The sequence below is a fragment of the Natrix helvetica genome (assembly GCF_964273705.1).
Source record: "Natrix helvetica genome assembly, chromosome: 2".
Taxonomy (NCBI): Eukaryota; Metazoa; Chordata; class Lepidosauria; order Squamata; family Natricidae; genus Natrix; species Natrix helvetica.
In genome coordinates this window covers 254,177,368-254,197,751 of record NC_138552.1, presented here as the reverse complement: position 1 = coordinate 254,197,751, position 20,384 = coordinate 254,177,368, and the positions used below count along the sequence as shown (strand labels likewise).

Sequence of the window (20,384 nt, the reverse complement as noted above, 5' to 3'; positions counted from 1 at the left end):
AATATAGACATGAACAAAAGAAGTAGATACAGATAAATAGAACAGTAAGGCAGGGATGGTAGGCGCGCTGATGCGCTTATGCACGGTCCCTATATGGACCTCTTAGGAATGGGGTGAGGTCCACGGTAGACAGTTTAAGGCTGAAGCTGTGAGGATTTGAGGATGTAACAGCGGAATCAGATAGAGCATTCCAGGCGTTGACCACTCTGTTGCTGAAGTCGTATTTTCTGCAATCGAGTTTGGAGCGGTTTACCTTGAGTTTGTATCTATTGTTTGCCCATGCATTATTGTGGTTGAAGCTGAAGTAGTCATTGACAGGTAGGACATTGTAGCAGACAATTTTGTATACTATGCTTAGGTCAGACTGCAGGCAGCGTAGTTCCAGATTGTCCAAGCCCAAAATTTCAAGCCTGGTGGTGTAAGGGACTCTGTTGTGAGCAGAGGAGTGGAGTACTCTTCTCGTGAAATACCTCTGGATCCACTCAATCATATTAATGTCCAATATACAATGTGGATTCCAGGAAAACGAGCTGTATTCGAGAATTGGTCTGGTAAAGGTTTTGTATGCCCATGTTAGTAGTACAATGTTACCAGAGAAGAAGCTTCACAAAATTAGGTTACAACTCTTAATGCCTTTTTGGCAATGCTGTTACAGTGTCTACTTCTGTACAGATAAAAATAGATTTCAAGTTTGTGCAATTTATTTGGAACTTCTATTTTCCTAGGAGTGCTTCACTAACTAGAAAAAAGAAACAGGGGAGGAGGTTGGATACGCCCCTGAACAATCTCCCTATACCAACATTAAATCTGTGCTCAATGGCTACAAGATCATTGATTTGAAAGAGTGCAGAGAAGAGCAACAAAGATGATTAGGGGACTGGAGACTAAAACATATGAAGAACGGTTGCAGGAACTGGGTATGTTTAGCTTAAGAGAAAGAAGGACTAGGGGAGACATGATAGCATTGTTCCAATATCGCAGAGGTTGCCACAAAGAAGAGGGAGTCAAACTATTCTCCAAAGCACCTGGGGGTAGAACAAGAAGCAATGGGTGGAAACTAATCAAGGAGAGAAGCAACTTAGAACTGAGGAGAAATTTCCTGACAGTGAGAACAATTAATCAGTGGAACAGCTTGCCTCCAGAAGTTGTGAATGCCCCAACACTGGAAGTCTTTAAGAGGATGTTGGATAGCCATCTGTCTGAAATGGTATAGGGTTTCCTGCCTAGGCAGGGGGTTGGACTAGAAGACCTCCAAGGTCCCTTCCAACTCTACTATTGTATTGTATTGTATTGTATTGAAGCTAACAGTCATGTGAGCCAGTTTAAGGCACCAAGCTAGAAATCCTAAATTCTAATCCTACTTAGGCACAAAAGGCAGCTGAATGACTTTTGGTCAGGCAATTAGATAAGCAGTTCTGAAATCTTGCCTAGAAAACTGCCCAGAATGCAGCCGCGCGGGTTATTATGGGGAGTTCTAGGTACTCCCATGTAACACCTTTCCTGCGCGAGCTGCACTGGCTACCTGTGGCCTTTCGGGTGCGTTTCAAGGTGTTGATCATCATCTTCAAAGCGCTCCATGGCTCGGGACCTAGTTATTTGCGGGATCGCATTCTACCCCATACATCCCTGCGACCAATCCGCTCTCACAGAGAAGGCCTCCTCCGGGTACCTTCCGCTAAACAGTGCGGGCGGGCGGTGCCTAGGAGTAGGGCCTTCTCTGTGATGGGCCCAACCCTCTGGAATGACCGACCTCCCCCCCCCCCCATATTAGAACCACCTCTGATCTCCGCTCCTTCCGCAAGAAACTCAAGACCCACCTATTTCGAGCAGCTGGCCTGGCCTAATTATAATTATAATCGTAACTGTATTTAACATCTATTACTAACTTTCCTGGATGGCTTTTTAAATTTTATATTGGGGTTTTAAATGGGTTTTAAAATTGTTTTTAATTATTTAAATTGGTTTTGGGGTTTTACATGCAGACAGTGTGTGTGTGTGTTGTTTTGTTCTATGCTTTGTGTTATTTTCCGTTGTTTTGATCATGAATGGTCTGTACACCGCCCCGAGTCCCTACGGGGAGAGGGGGCGGTCTATAAATTAAATAAACCTGAAACCTGAACCTGAAAACTGCATGGAGTCGTCCTAACAGCCGTGAGAAGTCAACTGGCTTTTAAAGGCTTTTTTTTAAAAAAAATGGCCAGAATTTTCTTTTTCCTTTATATTTGTCGCTTATGCTGCAGCTGCACTGCAAACCATGAAAGAATATTCTTTATATGATCCCCAGCATAGAGGGAAGGAGAAAGAGAAAGAGGTGTAGATTAAGCCAGCCCAGGCACCTGCTTCTCCTCGCGTTGTTGAGCCCGTTTGAAGCGTCCCGTCAAAAAGCGGAGTTGGGAGCATATTAACCAAGCTTACTGGCAAAGGACGAGGTGCTACTTCCCGTGTTGATAAAAGCACTCGCGACGCTGGGCACTAATTCAATACAAATAGTCATCGATTTATTGTTTTGTTTAGAGCCCCGCACATGGAAGCAAACGGAGATTTCTCGCCACTTTCGAAAGAAACCAGGATATGACGACAAACCCTTCTCAGACTAGAACTCTTGAATCTATGAGAATACGGTGTTTCTCATGACTGGAGGGGGAATTCTGGGAGTTGAAGTCCATACATCTTAAATGAGAAATGCTTGTTTATAGGACTTGGGGGCTGCGTTTTAACGATAGCTCCTCCGAGAGAAGAAGCTGCCTTCAACAGTGCCTGTCATTCTGATTAACTTCATCTGATTTACAGAAAAACCGAACTCATACTTTTACGCGCTCAAATTTGAGATCCGGAAGAAGGTCTCTGTCCGCAAGAACTACGGGAGCTGCCCGGGATCTTTGGAAACATGGCGGCCGCCGTAGTTGTCGCGGCCCAGAGAGTCTGCAATGCCGGCATCCTCAGGACCGCGTGCAGAGGTGAACCCTTTTCTTGCTTTCGTCTGGACTGAGATTTCCATGCAGGGGCTGGATCGTGGGGCTTCTTCACGTTAGCCTTTCTCCTTCTGGGCCCTTCTAGCCTGTGCCCTTGTATATGTATATATGTATTGGATTGCAGCCATCATAGCCCCTGTAGCTTCGGTTGCTTTTTTTAAGAGTAGCAAATCTGCTAACAAAAAATGAGAAGACGGGCTCTGAAATTTAGTATTTCCTCATAGGCAGTTTATCCACGCTTGAAAATCAAGCCAAGCTTACTTAATTAGGGATAAATGCAATACATAAGAAAGTCAGCTTCTGAATAAATGAACATAAACTGTTCACGACTAGCACTCGTGATTAACGTAACCATTCCTAAGCCTTTGCATGGCACTCTAAACCATAAAATAAGTTGGCTTGCATAACCCGTTTGGCAAACGTGATTGTCTATAATGAAAAAAACAGTGGAATTACATTGTAAACTTGCAGATTTGCATATTAGGAATAGAATAAAATAACTTTAGAATTTTTGCATAACTTTGTATTTTGCTGTGCAATTTTTGCCTGCATTGCAAAGAGCATTCTAAATTGGAATATCGGCCGTAGGCTGTGCTGAAGACGGATTGCTTTCAGAGTTCATTGCGGATATAGTTTGAACCAATAGTGTTTAGAATAATCACCTCAAATCGATTGCAAATCAATTTACTAATAATAAATAAATGTTAAAAACATTTCAAATGCGGAGAGTTTAATCCTTTTTTGTCTCTTTTTTCTTTTCTGAAATTGTGAGTCCAGTTGGTACCAACATTCATTGCCCCATCTCATACTTCCCAATAAATACTGCAGCTTTCATTTATCTCACAGTCGTTGCTTTCTATGACATTTCCCTAAAGCAAAGAGGTAAATGGGTAAAACACAACAATGATAATCTGTAACAGAATGTTGTTAGGTGAGTGTGTTTTTGCATGAATTATACCCATTTCTGAACCTCCCAACTTTGAGGAGTAAGAGTTGTGATATGGAGAATGAGCTCCAATTGTTACTCATAGGTAGGAATTTTTGTTCATGGACCTTGAAACCAATCACAATTGCATCCTTCAGGTTTTCTGAAGAATTGTGAAAGGACATTGTAGAAAAACATAGGCTGGAATCTAAAAAGTTTCTGTGGGCATTATAACTGACGGTTTGGAAAAGAATAAAAAATGAAATGAACACACACATACAAAGACTAAAGTGGACATGCAGTATGGTTCAATGGATCTTTCTTTCTTTCTTCAATAATAAATTGAGTGAAAGTATAATACATTGAAAAGCATATATTGTTTTATAATAAATTAAGTGAAAGGATAATAAGAGAAGAAACCTCCTTGCCCTGAAGACTTACTTTGTCTGTTCAAAATCATCTCTTCGCTTCTTTATTGTAGTGAAGAAAATGCAGAGTCTGTGCTCTCAGTAACAGAGATGCTGAAGGAAATTATTTTGTCTAGAGCAGACGTGGACAACTATGGCAACCATGGCCTGTGGACTTGCTGGATCAGAAATTCTGGGAACTGAAGTCCATAGGTTGTAATGTTGCCATATTTGCCCACCCCTAGTCTAGAGCAATGTTTCTCAACCTTGCCAATAATGGATAGCTTATAATGGATAGCATAGCTGGGGAATTCTGAGAATTGAAGTCCACCTATCTTAAACTTGCCAACATTGGAAAACACTGGTCTAGAGAATTGCCTAGAAAACTCTGACGGGGTGTGGGATGGGGGGGGTGTATAATATTAAACAATCATTTTTTCTGTAAATTGACTCAAGAGATGTAGACTGTTGCTTCTCTGGGTTACTGTTTTATATTTAAATTATGGTAATTTGCTTTAGGATAGAAATATTAATGAGTGAGTTGATTAAATTAATACATTTAAATTATTTTAATAGGTAAAAAGATATGGCTGATTGGTTGGGCAGCAAAAGTCTAAAGTTGTTATATTTACTACAAGAATCTATAAAAATTATTGGTGGTGGAATCATCTCAAGAGCTCTGCATTTTCTTTGCTGCCATAAAGAAGCGAAGAGAAGATTTTGAACAGAAAAAAAAGCTTTCAGGGCAAGAAGCTTATTAACTCCTATTATCCTTTCACTTAATTTATTATAAAACAATGTATTATACTTTCACTCAATTTATTGCTCTTTCTCTTATACAATGTATATACATATTATCCAAGAAATGTATCCAAATATACTAATATTTTTTGAGATATTTCTTATGCATAAGTTAATATTTTTTCAACCTTTCAATAATTGGGATATTAACATGATTTTCCCCCCACAGGTTACGCTTTGATTTCAAACCATGGAATCAGTTGCCAGTATGCTGCTTTGGCATGGACATTTCAGACACATTGCAACATTTCTGCATCATATAATGTGACAGTGCAGCAAAGAAGGCAGAGAAGCTTTTTCAATAAATGTAAGTATTTGGAAGCTGCTAATCAATCCTGCAGCCTATAATTTTACTCTTATGTTAATTAGAGTCACACCCCATTTTTCTACTTTTATAAACATTGAAGGCAGCTTACCACATTTAAAATCAAAATATAAAGTGAAATTAAAATCTATTAATAGTGAAAATCTTGGTGAAAACTTTTGATTCCATAGTTTTGAAGCTACACAAGAGAAGGCCTTTTCCCACATGTCAGATAAAAAAAGCTTCTGATAGCAGATGCATCTCCTGTTAAGTTATTAGTCAGGCTTGTAGCAGGAGAGATTTATGGCAACCAGCCCATAAATTCTTTAGGGCTATAAAATCAGCATTGTTGCCTTAAATTTTAGATGATAGGCAATTTGTTCAGAGTTTTAGTGCATTCTTCACTAATCGAACTGCAGCACTTTTCTCCAGTTATATTTTTGGACACTTCAAGGATACATCAAGACAGCAGTTCACTAAAGTGTGAATAACCTCCATTAAAGCTGCCTGACTCAAAGGCTTATAGCTGGCACTTTAGCCGTGTGCAATTGTATCACTCACTATATTACCTGTAAATTTAGTGACAGCAGGGGATCAAGCAGCACTCCCTGACTGGAGTGGACTAGAACTCTACTTGTGCAAAGAGTCCAGCTGCCTGACCTCCTGTGGATATTTTCAGGGTGGAAAAGTGGGCCTGGTTTACTCTCCTTAACTGCCATAGTGTAGGCTCAAATTCTCTCATAGTAAATTACAGTGCTCAGGAGTTTACATGATTCCTCAGTTGGCTAAATTAAAATAGTTCCTGTGGATCCCTAAAGTTCTCATAATCAGAGCTGATCAGTGTTGATTAGTCCAATCTTACCAGAAATGGACATTGAAGTCCTCCAGATAATTACTCAACTTCAAACCACAAGCAACGCTTGTTAAAATGGCAAATGATGTTTGTTCTGGAAAGTGTTATTTGGTAACATTTAGAAAATCAAAACTATTTTGAGGATATTATGATTTTTTTCCCTAAGCTGTCATTGAGCTATGCTACATGATGTGAACTCTCTTGCAATGTTTTGTTTTTTTCTTAGCACTTATATTTCACTGCGGCATGTAGTAGGATAAGTGATTGAGAGATGGACATTAGAGGACCCATTAGTCTTGAGTTATATGTATGTATGTATAGATCCCAATCTCACAGATGTAGCTCTGGGCAACTGACAAGTATTACAGACACAGCAAAACCTACAACATATAACCCCAAGTGTCCAAAGATTACTTTTCACCAGGGGGAAAATCCCATATTGATAGTAGAGCCATCTAACCACCTGTCCCAAATAGCCAGGTTTCAAATTCAGGGTTGGGGCCGTATGAATGTGTGAAGGATACTATTCATTTGGACAGGCGCACCATTGAGAAGACATGACTCTAGGATCCAACAAGGTGACACTATTTGTTAGAAAGGACCTAGATCTCTCTAGATTGCTGGGATAAGGGAAACAATAGGAAAAAGGTGGCCCCCACAATTAGCCTGGTCCTCTCCAATGCATAGTTTTGTAGATGATAACCAGTACTTGAATCACACCTAAAACCTTACTGGGACCAGTGCAGCTTGCAGAGCAGCATTGTTTTGTGAGCATAAGAAGAAATGCTGACAACTATCTGCATCAGCAGATATTTTGTATCAACTGCAACTTCTGATTGCTGTTCAAGAGCAACTTCACGTAGAGCACATATTGCAATAATTCACCATATTGCAATGAGTCACCGTGTGTAACACTGTTCTGAGAATGAGAACAATTGATACATAAGACAAATCGGTGCAAAAAACCCTTCAAACAGGAGCCACGTATCCAGGAGGACCCACAAATTGTGCACCAACTCTTAGTGCACCTCCGTGCAGAATTAAAGATGGAAAATTCCCAGCACTGGATGGCCTTAAAGTCCATGCCATTCAGTTTTGCCAGGTTTGATCTGAAGCCTATTCTCTCCTATCCAGACCCTGATAGCCTCCAGACAGTGGGAAAGAACCTTGGCAGCACTGCCTGGTCAGTCTAGGGATAAAGATGTACAACTGAGTATTATTAGCATATGAAGGATATTGCACCCCAAGCCAACAGATGACCTTGCCCTCTGACTTCATGCAGATGTTAAGAGCAGGGAAAGAAGAAAGCTCTGCACTCCGCAAAGCAGAGAATCATGAGCTAGATCCCATTAATACTAGCTGGAGCTAGCTCTGGAGAAAAAGGAAAAAAAGAATTTAGACTAGATTAGATCCTCCATGTAGCATCAATACTGGACGAATGAAAATATTAACATACAAAAGATCAATTCCCTTTCATCTGCCTCTGAAGCAGAGATAAATTGTTGGAGTTTGTGTCTCACGTCAGCTTGATTAGGGCTAAGCCAGTCTACATTTCCTAAAACCTTCTATACTTGCTATATTAACCACAGGGAATACAAATGAATTATTAGTTTCCTGATGAATATTTGACAGTGTTTGTTGTGCCTAGGAGTAGTTAAGTGCTATGAGTTTCCATATTTTGAAAATTATTTGAAGTATTGCTTTCTTTTACATTAGCCATGCACTGTCACCTCAGGAAAAACCGCGGAACATTTTAAGTAGCACTTAGCAGTACTGTCACCACCAGCTGTGAATTGATTCTCCTGTGCTCCGTATTGACTGTGGAAGAGGAGTAGGGAATTGATTTTTTTTAGAAGTGATGAGTCATGGGGTTGATGGGAAGAAAAGAGTATGGAATACAGAATGCCAGGAGAGAAGGTAAAAAAACCCAGAATATTGGGGTAAATTGAGGTTCGAAATGGAAACAAGACTCTGAAATTACTCGTACATTTCTTTTGGTCTAGACCAGGGGTGTCCAAACTTGGGAACTTTAAGACTTGTGGACTTCAACTCCCAGAATTCTGGCTGGGGAATTCTGGGAGTTGAAGTCCACAAGTCTTAAAGTTCCCAAGTTTGGACACCCCTGGTCTAGACTAATCTCAGTGTACACATCCTCAGGGCACAATTAAACAGTTCCTCCTATAGGCACCATCTGTAACGTATTCTATATGACCCTGAACAAGAAAAAAATCCAGAATGGGTTCTAGCATGAACTTGGTTAGATCTTATTATTTTGGTTTTTTATCAATCTTGGTACTCTAATTTCATATTAAAGATCAGCATCTTCTTTTGCAGTTTGTAAGTCCCACTAAAAATATCATTTAATTCTGAAGCCGAGGCCTAATCCCACTGGCCCAGCCATTAGGAATTTAGTCAGCCAATAGCAAAGGGAAAACTTTTATGAATATGAAAACTATGAAATGTCTACACATTTTTTTTCTTAATATGAAGAAATGCTGCTTTAAAAGAAAATATTTTCAAAAATCATTTTAACTTGTGCATTATACCTCTTGCTGTGATATTTATTTGTATATTATTTGAATAATGTTTATGCCAGGAAGGTAAAATAAAATGTTGATAATCATATAAATAATTCTATGATAAAAAATTTTTACAGATTCAGATGACTAATAATTAAATGCAAGAGTTATTTGAGAGTGGTAGAATGAAAACATATGGACATAACCTTTAAAAAGAAATGAGGGAAGGATTGTGTAAATACCAGCTTATCCCTGAAAAACAGGAGGGGGAGAGAAAGAAGTTAAGGATTATTCCACCTGGATTCTCTTCGGGGTAAGAAGGGTTGTTATTATAACCTGCAAAATAATAGAATTCCATTAGTTCTTCTGGTATCCATTTCCTGCCCTAGCTATCTCAAATGGCTGATCCATATCGTCAGTACAGCTTTATATATAGTCCTCATTCAACAACTCTTAACTAGAACTAGAAAATCCATCATTAAAAGACGTGGTCGTAAGGAAAGCATGACCACACCACTTAGCAACAGAAGTTCTGGCAGTCCCAGTTGCTGTTGTTAAAGAAGGAAGGACTGTGAGTCATGAAAAGTGGTCCTCGTGTGACTGCAACTTCCCGCTGGCTTCCCCATTGATTCTACTTGTGGGAAGCCAGCAATAAAGGTTGCAAATTGCAATCACAGGACCACAGGACATTGTGACAGTCGAATGAAGTCCAGTCATAACTGCTACTCATTTAGTACTGTCGTAAATTCAAATGGTCACTGAACAAGTGCTTGTTTAACAAGGATAGCCTGTACTTTGCTGCAGACCTAGACCTATGGGGTTTTTATCTTTTATATCCTTTCATGTGATGATAAGGAGATGGATCCCATGTGAGAAAGAAAATTTAAAACAAATGTCTTAAAAATAAGTCTTGAGTTACAATGGCAATTGTAACTAAGCAATGTCATGGGACGCGGTGCTCAACGGCTAAGATGCTGAGCTTGTCAATCAGAAAGGTTGGCGGTTCAAATCCCAAGTGCCGTGTAACGGAGTGACCTCCCGTTACTTGTCCCAGCTTCTGCCAACCTAGCAGTTCAAAAGCATGTAAAAATGCAAGTAGAAAAATAAGGACCACCTTGGTGGGAAGGTGACAGCGTTCCGTTCGCCTTCGGCATTTAGTCATGCCTGCCACATGACCACGGAGATGTCTTCAGACAGCGCTGACTCTTTGACTTTGAAACGGAAATGAGCACTGCCCCCTAGAATCGGTAACGACTAGCACATATATTCAAGGGGAACCTTTACCTTTACCTAATTTCATGGCATTTCTTGAAGCCATCATTAACGAAATCCCACCAGTCATTAGATGAAGACCCACCGTGATCTAAACCATTCCCAGTTTAGCCCCTCCCAGCCCCAAGCTTCATTTCTTTGAAGGTAAGGGACCACCTCCCCTTCAACTCCCCCCAACTGCCTATTGCCCTCATCTCTGCCCTTTTGGCTGACTTTCAGGGACAGCAAGTAGCTCCAAAATCATGCAGCTCTGAGGCTGCTTGCTGCACTGTTTCTCTAAACCCCCAAACCACAGCAAAGTACAAAAGCCCCAAGAAGCCCCAACCCAGTCCAGAAACATTGTGTCAAGCCACAGGTTCCCTGGGAAAGCCCCAGTAGTGTGGCTCAAAGCCCTAACCAACCTGGGAAGCCCCATCAGATACAGCCTAGCCAGAAGTGTGGCACACAGGCCCTTGCACTCTAAGACCCCAGCCGCCTTCACTGCTCCAGTTGACCTTTGTTGTTTTCTTACTCCTGCTGCTGATGAGGTAGGTTGAGCCTGAGCCTCCATGAGATAGCTGTTTGGCCACACTTCTTCACCAAGTCATGCAAGAAAGCTGCAGTTCACGACCTTGTGAAGAAAGCCTTGCTCAGCTAGCAGTTGCCTTGCAAAGGGTCAGGGTGGGCATGCATGATCAGCAGCAGGAGCAAGAAGGTAAAGGTCAACCAGGGTTTGCAGAGCAGGGGCTGGGTGTCAAAAAGGCAAAGATGGGAGGGATATGGATTGGTGGGGTAAGTTGAAGCACCCATGTGGTCATAGGTATGGATGGGCTGCCAAGCACCCAAATTTGGACCACGTGACCGTAGAGCATTCCAGTGGCCGTATTTGCAGGTAACAGGAATATGTACCATTAGCAGATACCATCATAACTTTTCATGTTCAGTGAATGAATGATGTACAGTGGCACAGAATGGATGTCATTTATGGCATGTCATAGTTCTGACCACCACAGCATCCCTGCAGTCGTGTGTTTGTGACTTTCTCTGTCACCTTGTCATAAGTGTAGTCAGCGAGGAAGCTAGCAGAAAATCTGAAGTTGCAGATATTAAGAGCCTTGTAGAACAACCCATGTTGTTTAGCAATGGCAATTGAGATTACCACAATTGCCATCATATCCCAAAGATTTACCTGTAGTCCTACGGCTATATGAAGTTTTACACTTTGGAGGGCACTTGGTGATGAAAATAACTATTTGACATTCTTGTGGAAATAAAAAAGATTATATAAATCGATGCAATTGTTTGGGAATAGATCATGATGATGACAATTCTCAGACTGAAGAAATTACTTGGCTAAGCAGCAAAACATTTCTAACCCAAAAGAAAAAGTTCAATTGCCATGACTCAACCTCCAAGCAACAAGTCATTATGTTTTTATGTTATCCTATGCATTTGGTGTTAACTCCAGTAAATTCTGTACTGCAAGCCCATCTTAGCAGCTGTTTGAGGTATATTTTGCTTGAGGTATAGCTGGCTTAAAAGTAAATAGCATAGACTTCTTTCTTCATTTGAACTGCTGTTAAAATATATTATGATTTGGACAACTTACACACGTCTGTTTTGTAACAGTGACAGCCCACCAACTCTGGAAAGGAGTTGCAGCCGAGAATACTGCAGGTGGAAGGAAAGGGAGAGGCAAGCGAGGCAAACGGAAAAGAACAAAGGATCTCAATAGAGGCCAGGTCCTTGGCGAAGGTAAACTTATGACACAATGAAGAGTCCTGAAGGGACTAATTACTCAAATCAGTCCAACTAATACTGAATTTGGATGCTGATATGATACAGTATGAGTTAAATCGGGGCCCTAAGAAATTTGAAAGAATAGGGGTTTAAAAAAATGCCATTATACTTCCCTTTAATGTAATCTTAATGTACACATTACCTCTAAAAATCCAAATACCAAAATTAACACAAACAAACATTGAAAACAATACAAAACTTTCAGGAGGGTGGGTTTTTTAATAATAATGTAAAGGAGGTAGAAATATAAGGGATTATAATATAACAACGTAAAAATGTAAGGGTGCCAGTGATCAAAAGCACAAGGCTAAAAATCAGAAAACTGAGTTTCTAATCCCACCTCAGGCATGAAAACCAACTGAGTGACTTTGGGTCAATCAGTCTTTCTGAGCCCAACTGACAAAGTTGTTGTTTGGGGGGGGGAAATAGAAGAAGGGAGCATTAAGTATGTTTATTGCCTTGAGTTATTTATAAAGATAATTCCAGCTCTTGCCAAATGTTAATTAATTGGAAAAGAAAATCCCCCAAATAGTAAAGTGATAGTTTGGGAGATAAAGATAGCTGACACGGAGGAGATAGCTATCTTTTTGGAGTAGTAAGCTATGTCTGGGAAACAATAATAGTATGTGGAAGTTATCACTGCTATCTTTTCCAGACGCCCAAGCATCTGCTGCCTGAGGTAAATTGTGGCTTCACTCCACCTAATACTGTAATAGAGTCAACCATGTATGGAAGGAATTACTGCTGAAACCCAGCAGAAAGACTTCGCTTAGGAGATGAGATGTACTGCAATTTCTTATTGCAGGATCCACATAATAATAGTGCAGTGATGGCTAACCTTTTTCTTGTTGCGTGCCGAAAGTATGCGCGCACGTGCACACCAACACTCCCATGTGCCAGCACCCATAATGCAGTGTCCGGCCTCTGCGCATGCTCGGACCCCCCATGAATCTTTCCCCATGCACATGCGCACACCTAGCGCACATGCTTCCATGCTGCTGCTATTCTGGGGCCTCGCCTCTCCCCCACTCCACAAACCACTTGAAACTCACTCCAAATTTGGCAGAGGGAGGGGGATGGTAAAGAAGAGGTGGCAGCCGTGTGCACAAGGATTCCTAATCCTTCCTTTTCTCTCTCTGGCATTCCTCCTGTGCAGCTCTGCTGCCCCAGAAGGGAAGCTGCAGCGGCAGGGGGAAAGGCAAGAGTGACCGGCTGGCTCTGGCGCTCAAGGGAGCAAGGCAGCATTTGCTGCTGGGTGGCCAGCTGCCCCTCCCACTGCTCCTTCCCCTAGCCATGTTGGACTTTGAAGTGCTGGAATGGCAGCTAAATGAAAACAAACAGCATAACAAAGTGTGGTTGAAGGCAAGCAAGTCCAACATGGCTAGGGGAAGGAGCAGAAGGATGGAAGCACTGAAGGAGCGATTGTTGTTGTCCCCCCTCCCCTTTCCAGAAAACACCCCCCCTCCTTGCTCTTCCCTGGACCTGCATCGCTAGATGGCTGGCTCAACTTCAGGCAGCTTTCCATTCCATTGCAGGAGAGGTAGCCAGGTGGGCGGGCTCTGTCAGCCGCTGCTGGGTGAGGATAACTCTCTAAAAAGCCGGCTTGCCTCTTCTTCCCACCCCCGAGTGAGAATCGCTGAGAAAGGGGCCAGGAAAGTGGCGGCGCTTGGCTGCAGGTGCGTTTGCAAGCTGCCTGAAGTTGAGCCGGCCATCTGATGATGCAGGTCCAGAGAAGAGCAAGAAGGAGGGGGGGCTTTTTCTGGAAAGTTGTGCACCCTGTGCGCTATTACTGCCGAGCTCAAATAACTGCATTTATGCGTGAGCGCACACACGTGTACACATCCACGTCACCCTTTAAGGCAGAGGAAATGGGCAAGAAAAGCTGATCATGGCCCATCTTAATGACCAAAATCACTTGAAAGAAGCCAGTGGAGATCTCGCCTGCTTCCATTTTTCAAGCCAAAGTCACTTAGGAAGCACATGCACACCCAGGAAGGGAAAAGGTCGAATGGAAAAAAGCATGAAGGAGCTATGGCCATTGTCCCCCCTTCCCTCTTTCCAGAAAACGGCTGGCTCAACTTCAGGCAGCTTGCAAATGCGCCTGCAGCCAAGCGCCGCCACCTTCCTGGCCCCTTTCTCGGCGATTCCCCCTCGGCGGTGGGAAGAAGGGGCAAGCCAGCTTTTTAGAGAGTTATGCTAACCCAGCAGCAGCTGAGAGAGCCCGCCCGTCTGGCCACTTCTTCTGCAATGGAATGGGAGGGAGAACTCCCAATCTCTTTCGACGGGAACATGTGATTCATAGCGGTTGGAATATTTCAGCTTGGGGATGGCTTTGGCGCTCTCTTTTTGGCCTCCCCCCATCCCTTTGAGTGGGGCAAACTCATTTGGGGAATGAAAATCCGGAGCGGCTCCCCACTTCAAGTCAAGGTTGAGTGCTGAACTTCTCCCTTTAGGAGAGAGCCAAAGCCATCCCCATCTTTGGTGCCAGGAGGCTTCACAGGGAGGTCTGCTAGAACCAAAGCAAGGGTTTCCCACGCATGCCTGGGGGTGGGGTGGAGAAGCCCCAAAAATGGGGCATGGGAGAGTTGTGCTGCTCCCCCCACCCCCCTGAATGCACGCTCTCCCCCCTCCCCCCACTCATTTACCTGCGACCTCCCTCTACTCACCACACATTCACACGTGTCTCCTACTGACACCAGGCACTCAAAAATCATCTGGCTGGTGGGAGGCGCGGGCATGTGCAGTGGGTCTGAGCTGGGCAACTGCTTGCGTGCCAGCAAAAAGGGCTCCACGTGCCGCCTGTGGCACGCGTGCCATAGGTTCGCCATCACGGTAATAGTGTATTTATAATGATTTCCTTGGGATGCTAAAAATAGCCAGAGAGTGATAATCAGAATTTATTTCAGGAAATATGTTTTCTACTTGAAAATAATTGATTCCAAGTTGGAAGAGAGGAAGATACTGTATGTAAAAATATGGACTCACTTTCAATCATAAGTTCTATATAGTTGGATTCTCTCTCTATCTTATTAAGAACAGTTAAACTTTTGGAAGTTCTGGTTAGCCAAAATTGGCTGCCACATTTTACAGTTTTAATCTACCTTAAGATGCCATGAAAAGCTGTACATATAAAAGTGCAAAAAATCATTTTATGATTTTTGGTATTTGCTGTGGAAGTGTGGATTGGTAGTATGCTAAATAATATCTATGACAGGGGTATTTGTTTAAGTTGTAATTGTTTCTGTGTTGATGTGTTCAGGAAAAATTGGTTTCCTTTGGCCTGGCCTCAATGCTCCATTGATGGTATCTGGAAAAGTTCAAAGCATTTCCCAGAGAGATGAAGAAGAGCAGAAGGCTTTGCAGTTAGCAAAAGCTGAGGAACAAAAGCAACTAGACAAAAGAAGGAGAATACGGGTTAAGAAGGAGAGAGGCTGGACTGGACGATCCTGGGGAGGTGTCAGTTTAGGACCTCCTGATCCTGGTCCCAATGGAGGTGAGATAATTATGGAAAGAATGAACATTTTGTTCTCTAGAAACAAGATTTGTTTGGTGGTTTCATAATCTGTGTATACTGCTTATACCAAGCAATATACATAAATGGAAAGCCATGTAGAAGAATAGATATCACACACACAAACAAACAAACAGAAACTAGTTTTGGGGAGAAATTGTTTCCTTGCTAATACTATCTTAAGAAAGGATGGGAAGATACATGTAATATTCCATAGTATTATTTCAGGCTACATATTTACTATGTAGATTTTGATCATATCTAATAACGGAAAATATTTATTAAAACACCTTGGAAAAGATTCAGAATATAGCTCAATTGGCATATTATTCCAAGTTGTTAATGGGAATTTAAAGTTGTGAACTGTCCAGAAATTCAAATTAGCATCTTGTAGCGTTAATGAATTCTGGCTACAAATTCACCATTTCCCCACTGACTGTAAGAAGAATTGAACACCCAAAGCAGAGAGAATTTCAGTGAAATTGGCTCAATATAATTTGCCTGAAAATGAATTTACTGAGAAACTAGAATATAGTTAGAAACGTTAATTGTTTTCTCATTCCTAAACATCCTGTTGTAGTGTTGGCACAGTAAAAGTGAGCATTTATAGCCTGGCTGTTTCTGTTTAGTTTAAATGCAATCTGAATCTACGCATGATTGCTTATTCGAGTAATGCTTAGTCAGGTGAATAAGGCATTTCAGAATTAATTTAAGTAAAATGGTTGTCATCTGTTTGCTTTATAATTTGGTGCTGCTTAATTACATTTTGTCACTCTAAAAAAATTAAAAGGACAAAACAAAGTCTGTAGTCTTACTCCTTCTTTTCATACTTCCATTTGCATTTCACAAATGGCTATTGTTCTTGAGGCAATTTCATCCCTTATGGATTAGATGTTCCACTTCATTAGTGTTCTATTATTTCTGCGTGGACTGGTTCATATTTGTCCTAAGTTAAAGAAACAACGACATTCACTTGGAACAAGGCCATTGATGTACCACTATGGGTAGGTCATCAAATGATTCCTTGAAGGCCAATTCCAACATCTGTATAATTTAGGGTACTCCTCATGACTTGATCCCACAGAGGTCTGATTGTGATGAGATGCACCATAATTGTTCTTAGAAAATAATATGAATATTGTATGTGCAGTATAACACTGATTCATGTCTCCTTAACTGACAGAAACATTTGAAGATTTTGATAGCAGAGTACTTGAGGTAAGAGGGTTTTTTAAATTAAAAATGTAAGTTTAAGTGTCTTTAAATAGAAAAAGCAAGGTTTAAAATCCAATGTGAATTTTATTCCTTTAATATTAGCCCTGTAGCAGGCCTGTGCAACTTGTAGAGGAGAAAGGACCCCATTAATAAATTAAAAATTATTGCAAGCCACAAAAGAACATCTGGTGCACCAATCAGCTGTTTAACAGCTAGCAAAATGACAGTGAAGCCTAGAGACATTGGAGGCGCTTGGCAGGGTGTCTTTTGGGGCAATGGCAGTGAATGTATTGACTTGAAAAACCATCAGCAGGTTATAAAAGGTTGTTGATGAGTCACCTGTTGTGCTGGCCAGGTCTATAAAACAAGAATTTGTCAGATCAATGGATTCTGAAATAATGTATGCAAGGTAAAATGTGCTGGGTTTTTTTTTTAAAAAAAATTGATTGCATTAAAGTCAATACCGTGTTTCCCCAAAAATAAGACAGGGTCTTATTTTCTTTTGACCCTTATTGGCCTTATTTTTGAGGTGCAGGAGGAGGCGAACGTGGTCACCTCATGGCTGCTACTGTGTTGCAATATTTTCAGTGGGGCTTATTTTGGGGGGAGAGCTTATTTTAGCGCATGCGCTCAAAAGCCCGATTGGGCTTATTATCCAGGGAGGTCTTGTTTTCAGGGAAACAGGGTAAAAACTAAGATCATAATTTGAAGACAGCATTTTTTAAATAGAGGATATTTCTAATCAATTTTGAAAAACTAATAAAGTTAACTGTTAGGTTAATCACATGAAAGTGAAATAGACATAGAGACAGACTCTTCTTCAATTAATCTGGATTCTATCCAAACCAAAAGTATGCCAGAATAAAATTATATAAAGTGGGGTCAGGATCACTTTTTGTCTTTCTGCTCTTGAAAAACATTAGATTCTTTTATTTTCCTTATGAATAATTTTTTATTCATTAGATGTAATAAATGTGATATGATACTGAGTGAATTTGGATTTGGGATTATGTTCTTGCAGTTCTGATTTCCTGTTCTTTTCTCTTTCTAAATGTGTTGCATGGTTACTCTTCACTTTAACTCATACCCCTTTTGTAGCATTCGCTCTCATCCTTCACATAATTCAGATTTCAATTAAACAGGAAGCAAATGCCCAGCAAAGTTGCCTTGTAAATTTCCCAGCATTACAACAACCAGAATTTTGGAAATGACCACATCTTATCTTCTTCTCCAGTGGTCCCATTATTTTGTCTGATGTCAGAATCTTGATTGTTTATAACCTTATTATAATTCATTCATGGATTGTTGTTTACATAGCCTTTGCTGATACTTTACATATTCCTCAAGACAGATCAATATACTTACTTGGGCTTACAAACCTTTTATCCACCTAGTTTTGCAGCAGCTCACTATTTTTTAAATTAAAAATCAGCATAACAATTTGTGAACTGCACGGTGTGCATTTCCCTCTCCATCTACATTTTTATTAGAGAACTGCAATACAAAATTCAGACAATTGTGAAGACTAAAGTAGAATTGCTTTTTAATTCATGTATTATTCTGAGAAGTACAGATTAGATGCATACATACATCTAACAAATTTCCTTTCATCTCTACCTATACCCATCCATATTGGATACTTTCTCCATGTAAAACTACAATAGTCAAAATTATTTTTAGAATTTTGAGGCATTATACATTACACTAATTATCTCTGTCCATCTATTGAAGTAACTAAAATAGAGATTTATGAGCTATTTTTTATGTTGAGGCCAACCCAAGATCATTATTAAGAGGGATATTGCAGTCAGACATACTGCAATATCCCTCTTAATGTCTACAGAGTATCCAGACACTTCCACGTGTCCATAAAAGTAAAGTACTCTTGCTACCAGCAGCTCTTTTTAAATTTATATATATATATATATAAAGAATAAGGCTTATGCTTCAGAATCTATAAAACACAATGCAACTTTCCTAAACCTTTCTGAAATATTTGTTAGGATTTGTTCTCCGCCATCCAGACCCAATATATGTAATTAACCATGTATGATAGTTAGCAGACAACTGGATCTAATGTTAAAACTTTTCTACTAGCATTTCAGTTTGATTTCTTGTTACTTGGTAGAGTTATTTATTCTAGTAAATTAAATTATAATTCTGTGTGTTACATTTTTTTTAAAACTTTTAAACAATGCTAGGATGTTTTACCAGCTTTATAAATGTACTTGATATTCAAGAGAATTTAATACTCTAATTTAGGTCCTTCATTCTGAAGAAACATAATTATTAGGACTAATAAAATTCAGGCTTCAAGAAGTGCACTGGAGTATGCGGGAGTATAACTATGTCAACTGTTTGCAATTCCTTAAAGCAGCCGTATCTTTTCCTACCTTCAATCTTGATCATGCTGAGGCTAGCAGTTAATAGGCTGGTTATGATTTCTTTGCACTTGACACCCTTTTCTCTTCTTGACCATTTGTCTCATGGTCAGGTGTTTTAAATATCAAGAAATTCTTATCTCACTTTTTTATTCCTCCTCCAATGCAACAAAGGGAATAAAAGCATGGGCTTTAATAAAATTGTGAAAGAAAAAGTAGACTAGAATAAAAGTGCTATAAAAAGGCAAGAGTCCTTGGTGGAACCAGCCAAAGACCATCAAAGACTATTGATTTGCTTTTAATAATAGCCATGGGAAGGTGGGTGGGTGAGTAGAGTAGGCTCAGAAGCAGGAGCTGGAAAAAAAACCTGTTCTTGTTTTTCCCATAGTTGGCTTTTAGTTTCATATTAGATAGACCTATCCTTTGTGAATGGATCCAATTTCCTTCTAGACCTAACCCAAATCAGTGGCCATCAACACATTCTGTGGTAATTAATGTAGCATTGAAGGAATGATTCTGTCCCAAATCTTCTTAGCTTTATTGGAGAACCTATTGAGAAGGGAGAAAAAAATTCCTCTGCCCACTTCTTTCATTGTCTACCTGTGATTTTATACACTGTGGTCATGGTCCCTGATCCTTTCTCCAAGTTTATATATTTACTAAGGTAGATCAAGCAAAGTTTGTGGTCAGCTTTGCTTTCTTCCGATGGGAGGGAACAAGTTGGAAGGGAAAAAGGCCAACACATATACTTTAAGTAACTATGCCTTGCAAGAAATGTCTGTGATACCAATGCAGGTGTGATTTTTCATATAAATCCCCCGCCCACTTCCATTGATATCAAGGGGGATTTTTAAATTATATACAGTATCTGACTTGGTGGTCCTCTGAGGGAAAAAATGCTCATGCAAGTCTTTTTAAAATTATTTTCACTGTCCCTTGTTCAATCTTGGCTCGTAGTTATCGTCAATTGCATTCCATTGGCAGTGTGCCCAACATTGCAGTGACTGCTTATTTTTATTCTGAAATGTTTGGGAGAAACAAAAAACCCTGGGTTTAGATCCTACAATAAATTTTTCCCCTCTTCTTTATTTTAATCAACATGTAAAGCAGAGTTGGGTTGCTAATTTTTTTACTACCGGTTCGAGCGCGCTCCCATGCATGCTCGCACATAAGCGTGCAGATGGGCGGAGCCTCCCGCCTCTGCTACTACCGGTTCGGCCAATCCAGGCCGAACCAGCAGCAACCCATCTCTTATGTAAAGGGTTGAAAAAATGAACAGGCTAAATATTAATTTGTAATTATCCGGAAGTTATTTTATTTCTAATACACTACATCATGCTGGATGCCACAGACCCAAATACATTTGAAGGTTGTCTCAGTCCATACCGTTGCTTGCTTTCTCTATCTTTAAAGTAATGTAAGATGCCAAACGGAGAAGAATCTAT

General features: G+C 40.5%; 1 protein-coding gene across 1 annotated transcript in view; it reads left to right on the top strand.

Moving 5' to 3' along the window:
- Window positions 1–2,644: 2,644 nt before the first annotated feature.
- The window catches only part of MRPS5 (mitochondrial ribosomal protein S5), a 36,354-nt gene continuing 18,614 nt past the window's right edge, over window positions 2,645–20,384 (top strand). Inside the window, exons 1-5 of the mRNA XM_081945916.1 lie at window positions 2,645–2,957; window positions 5,275–5,412; window positions 11,662–11,787; window positions 15,092–15,325; window positions 16,527–16,561. Coding sequence (XP_081802042.1) covers window positions 2,888–2,957; window positions 5,275–5,412; window positions 11,662–11,787; window positions 15,092–15,325; window positions 16,527–16,561 — 603 coding nt within the window. The 5' untranslated portion in view covers window positions 2,645–2,887. The remainder of the gene's footprint in view (window positions 2,958–5,274; window positions 5,413–11,661; window positions 11,788–15,091; window positions 15,326–16,526; window positions 16,562–20,384) is intronic.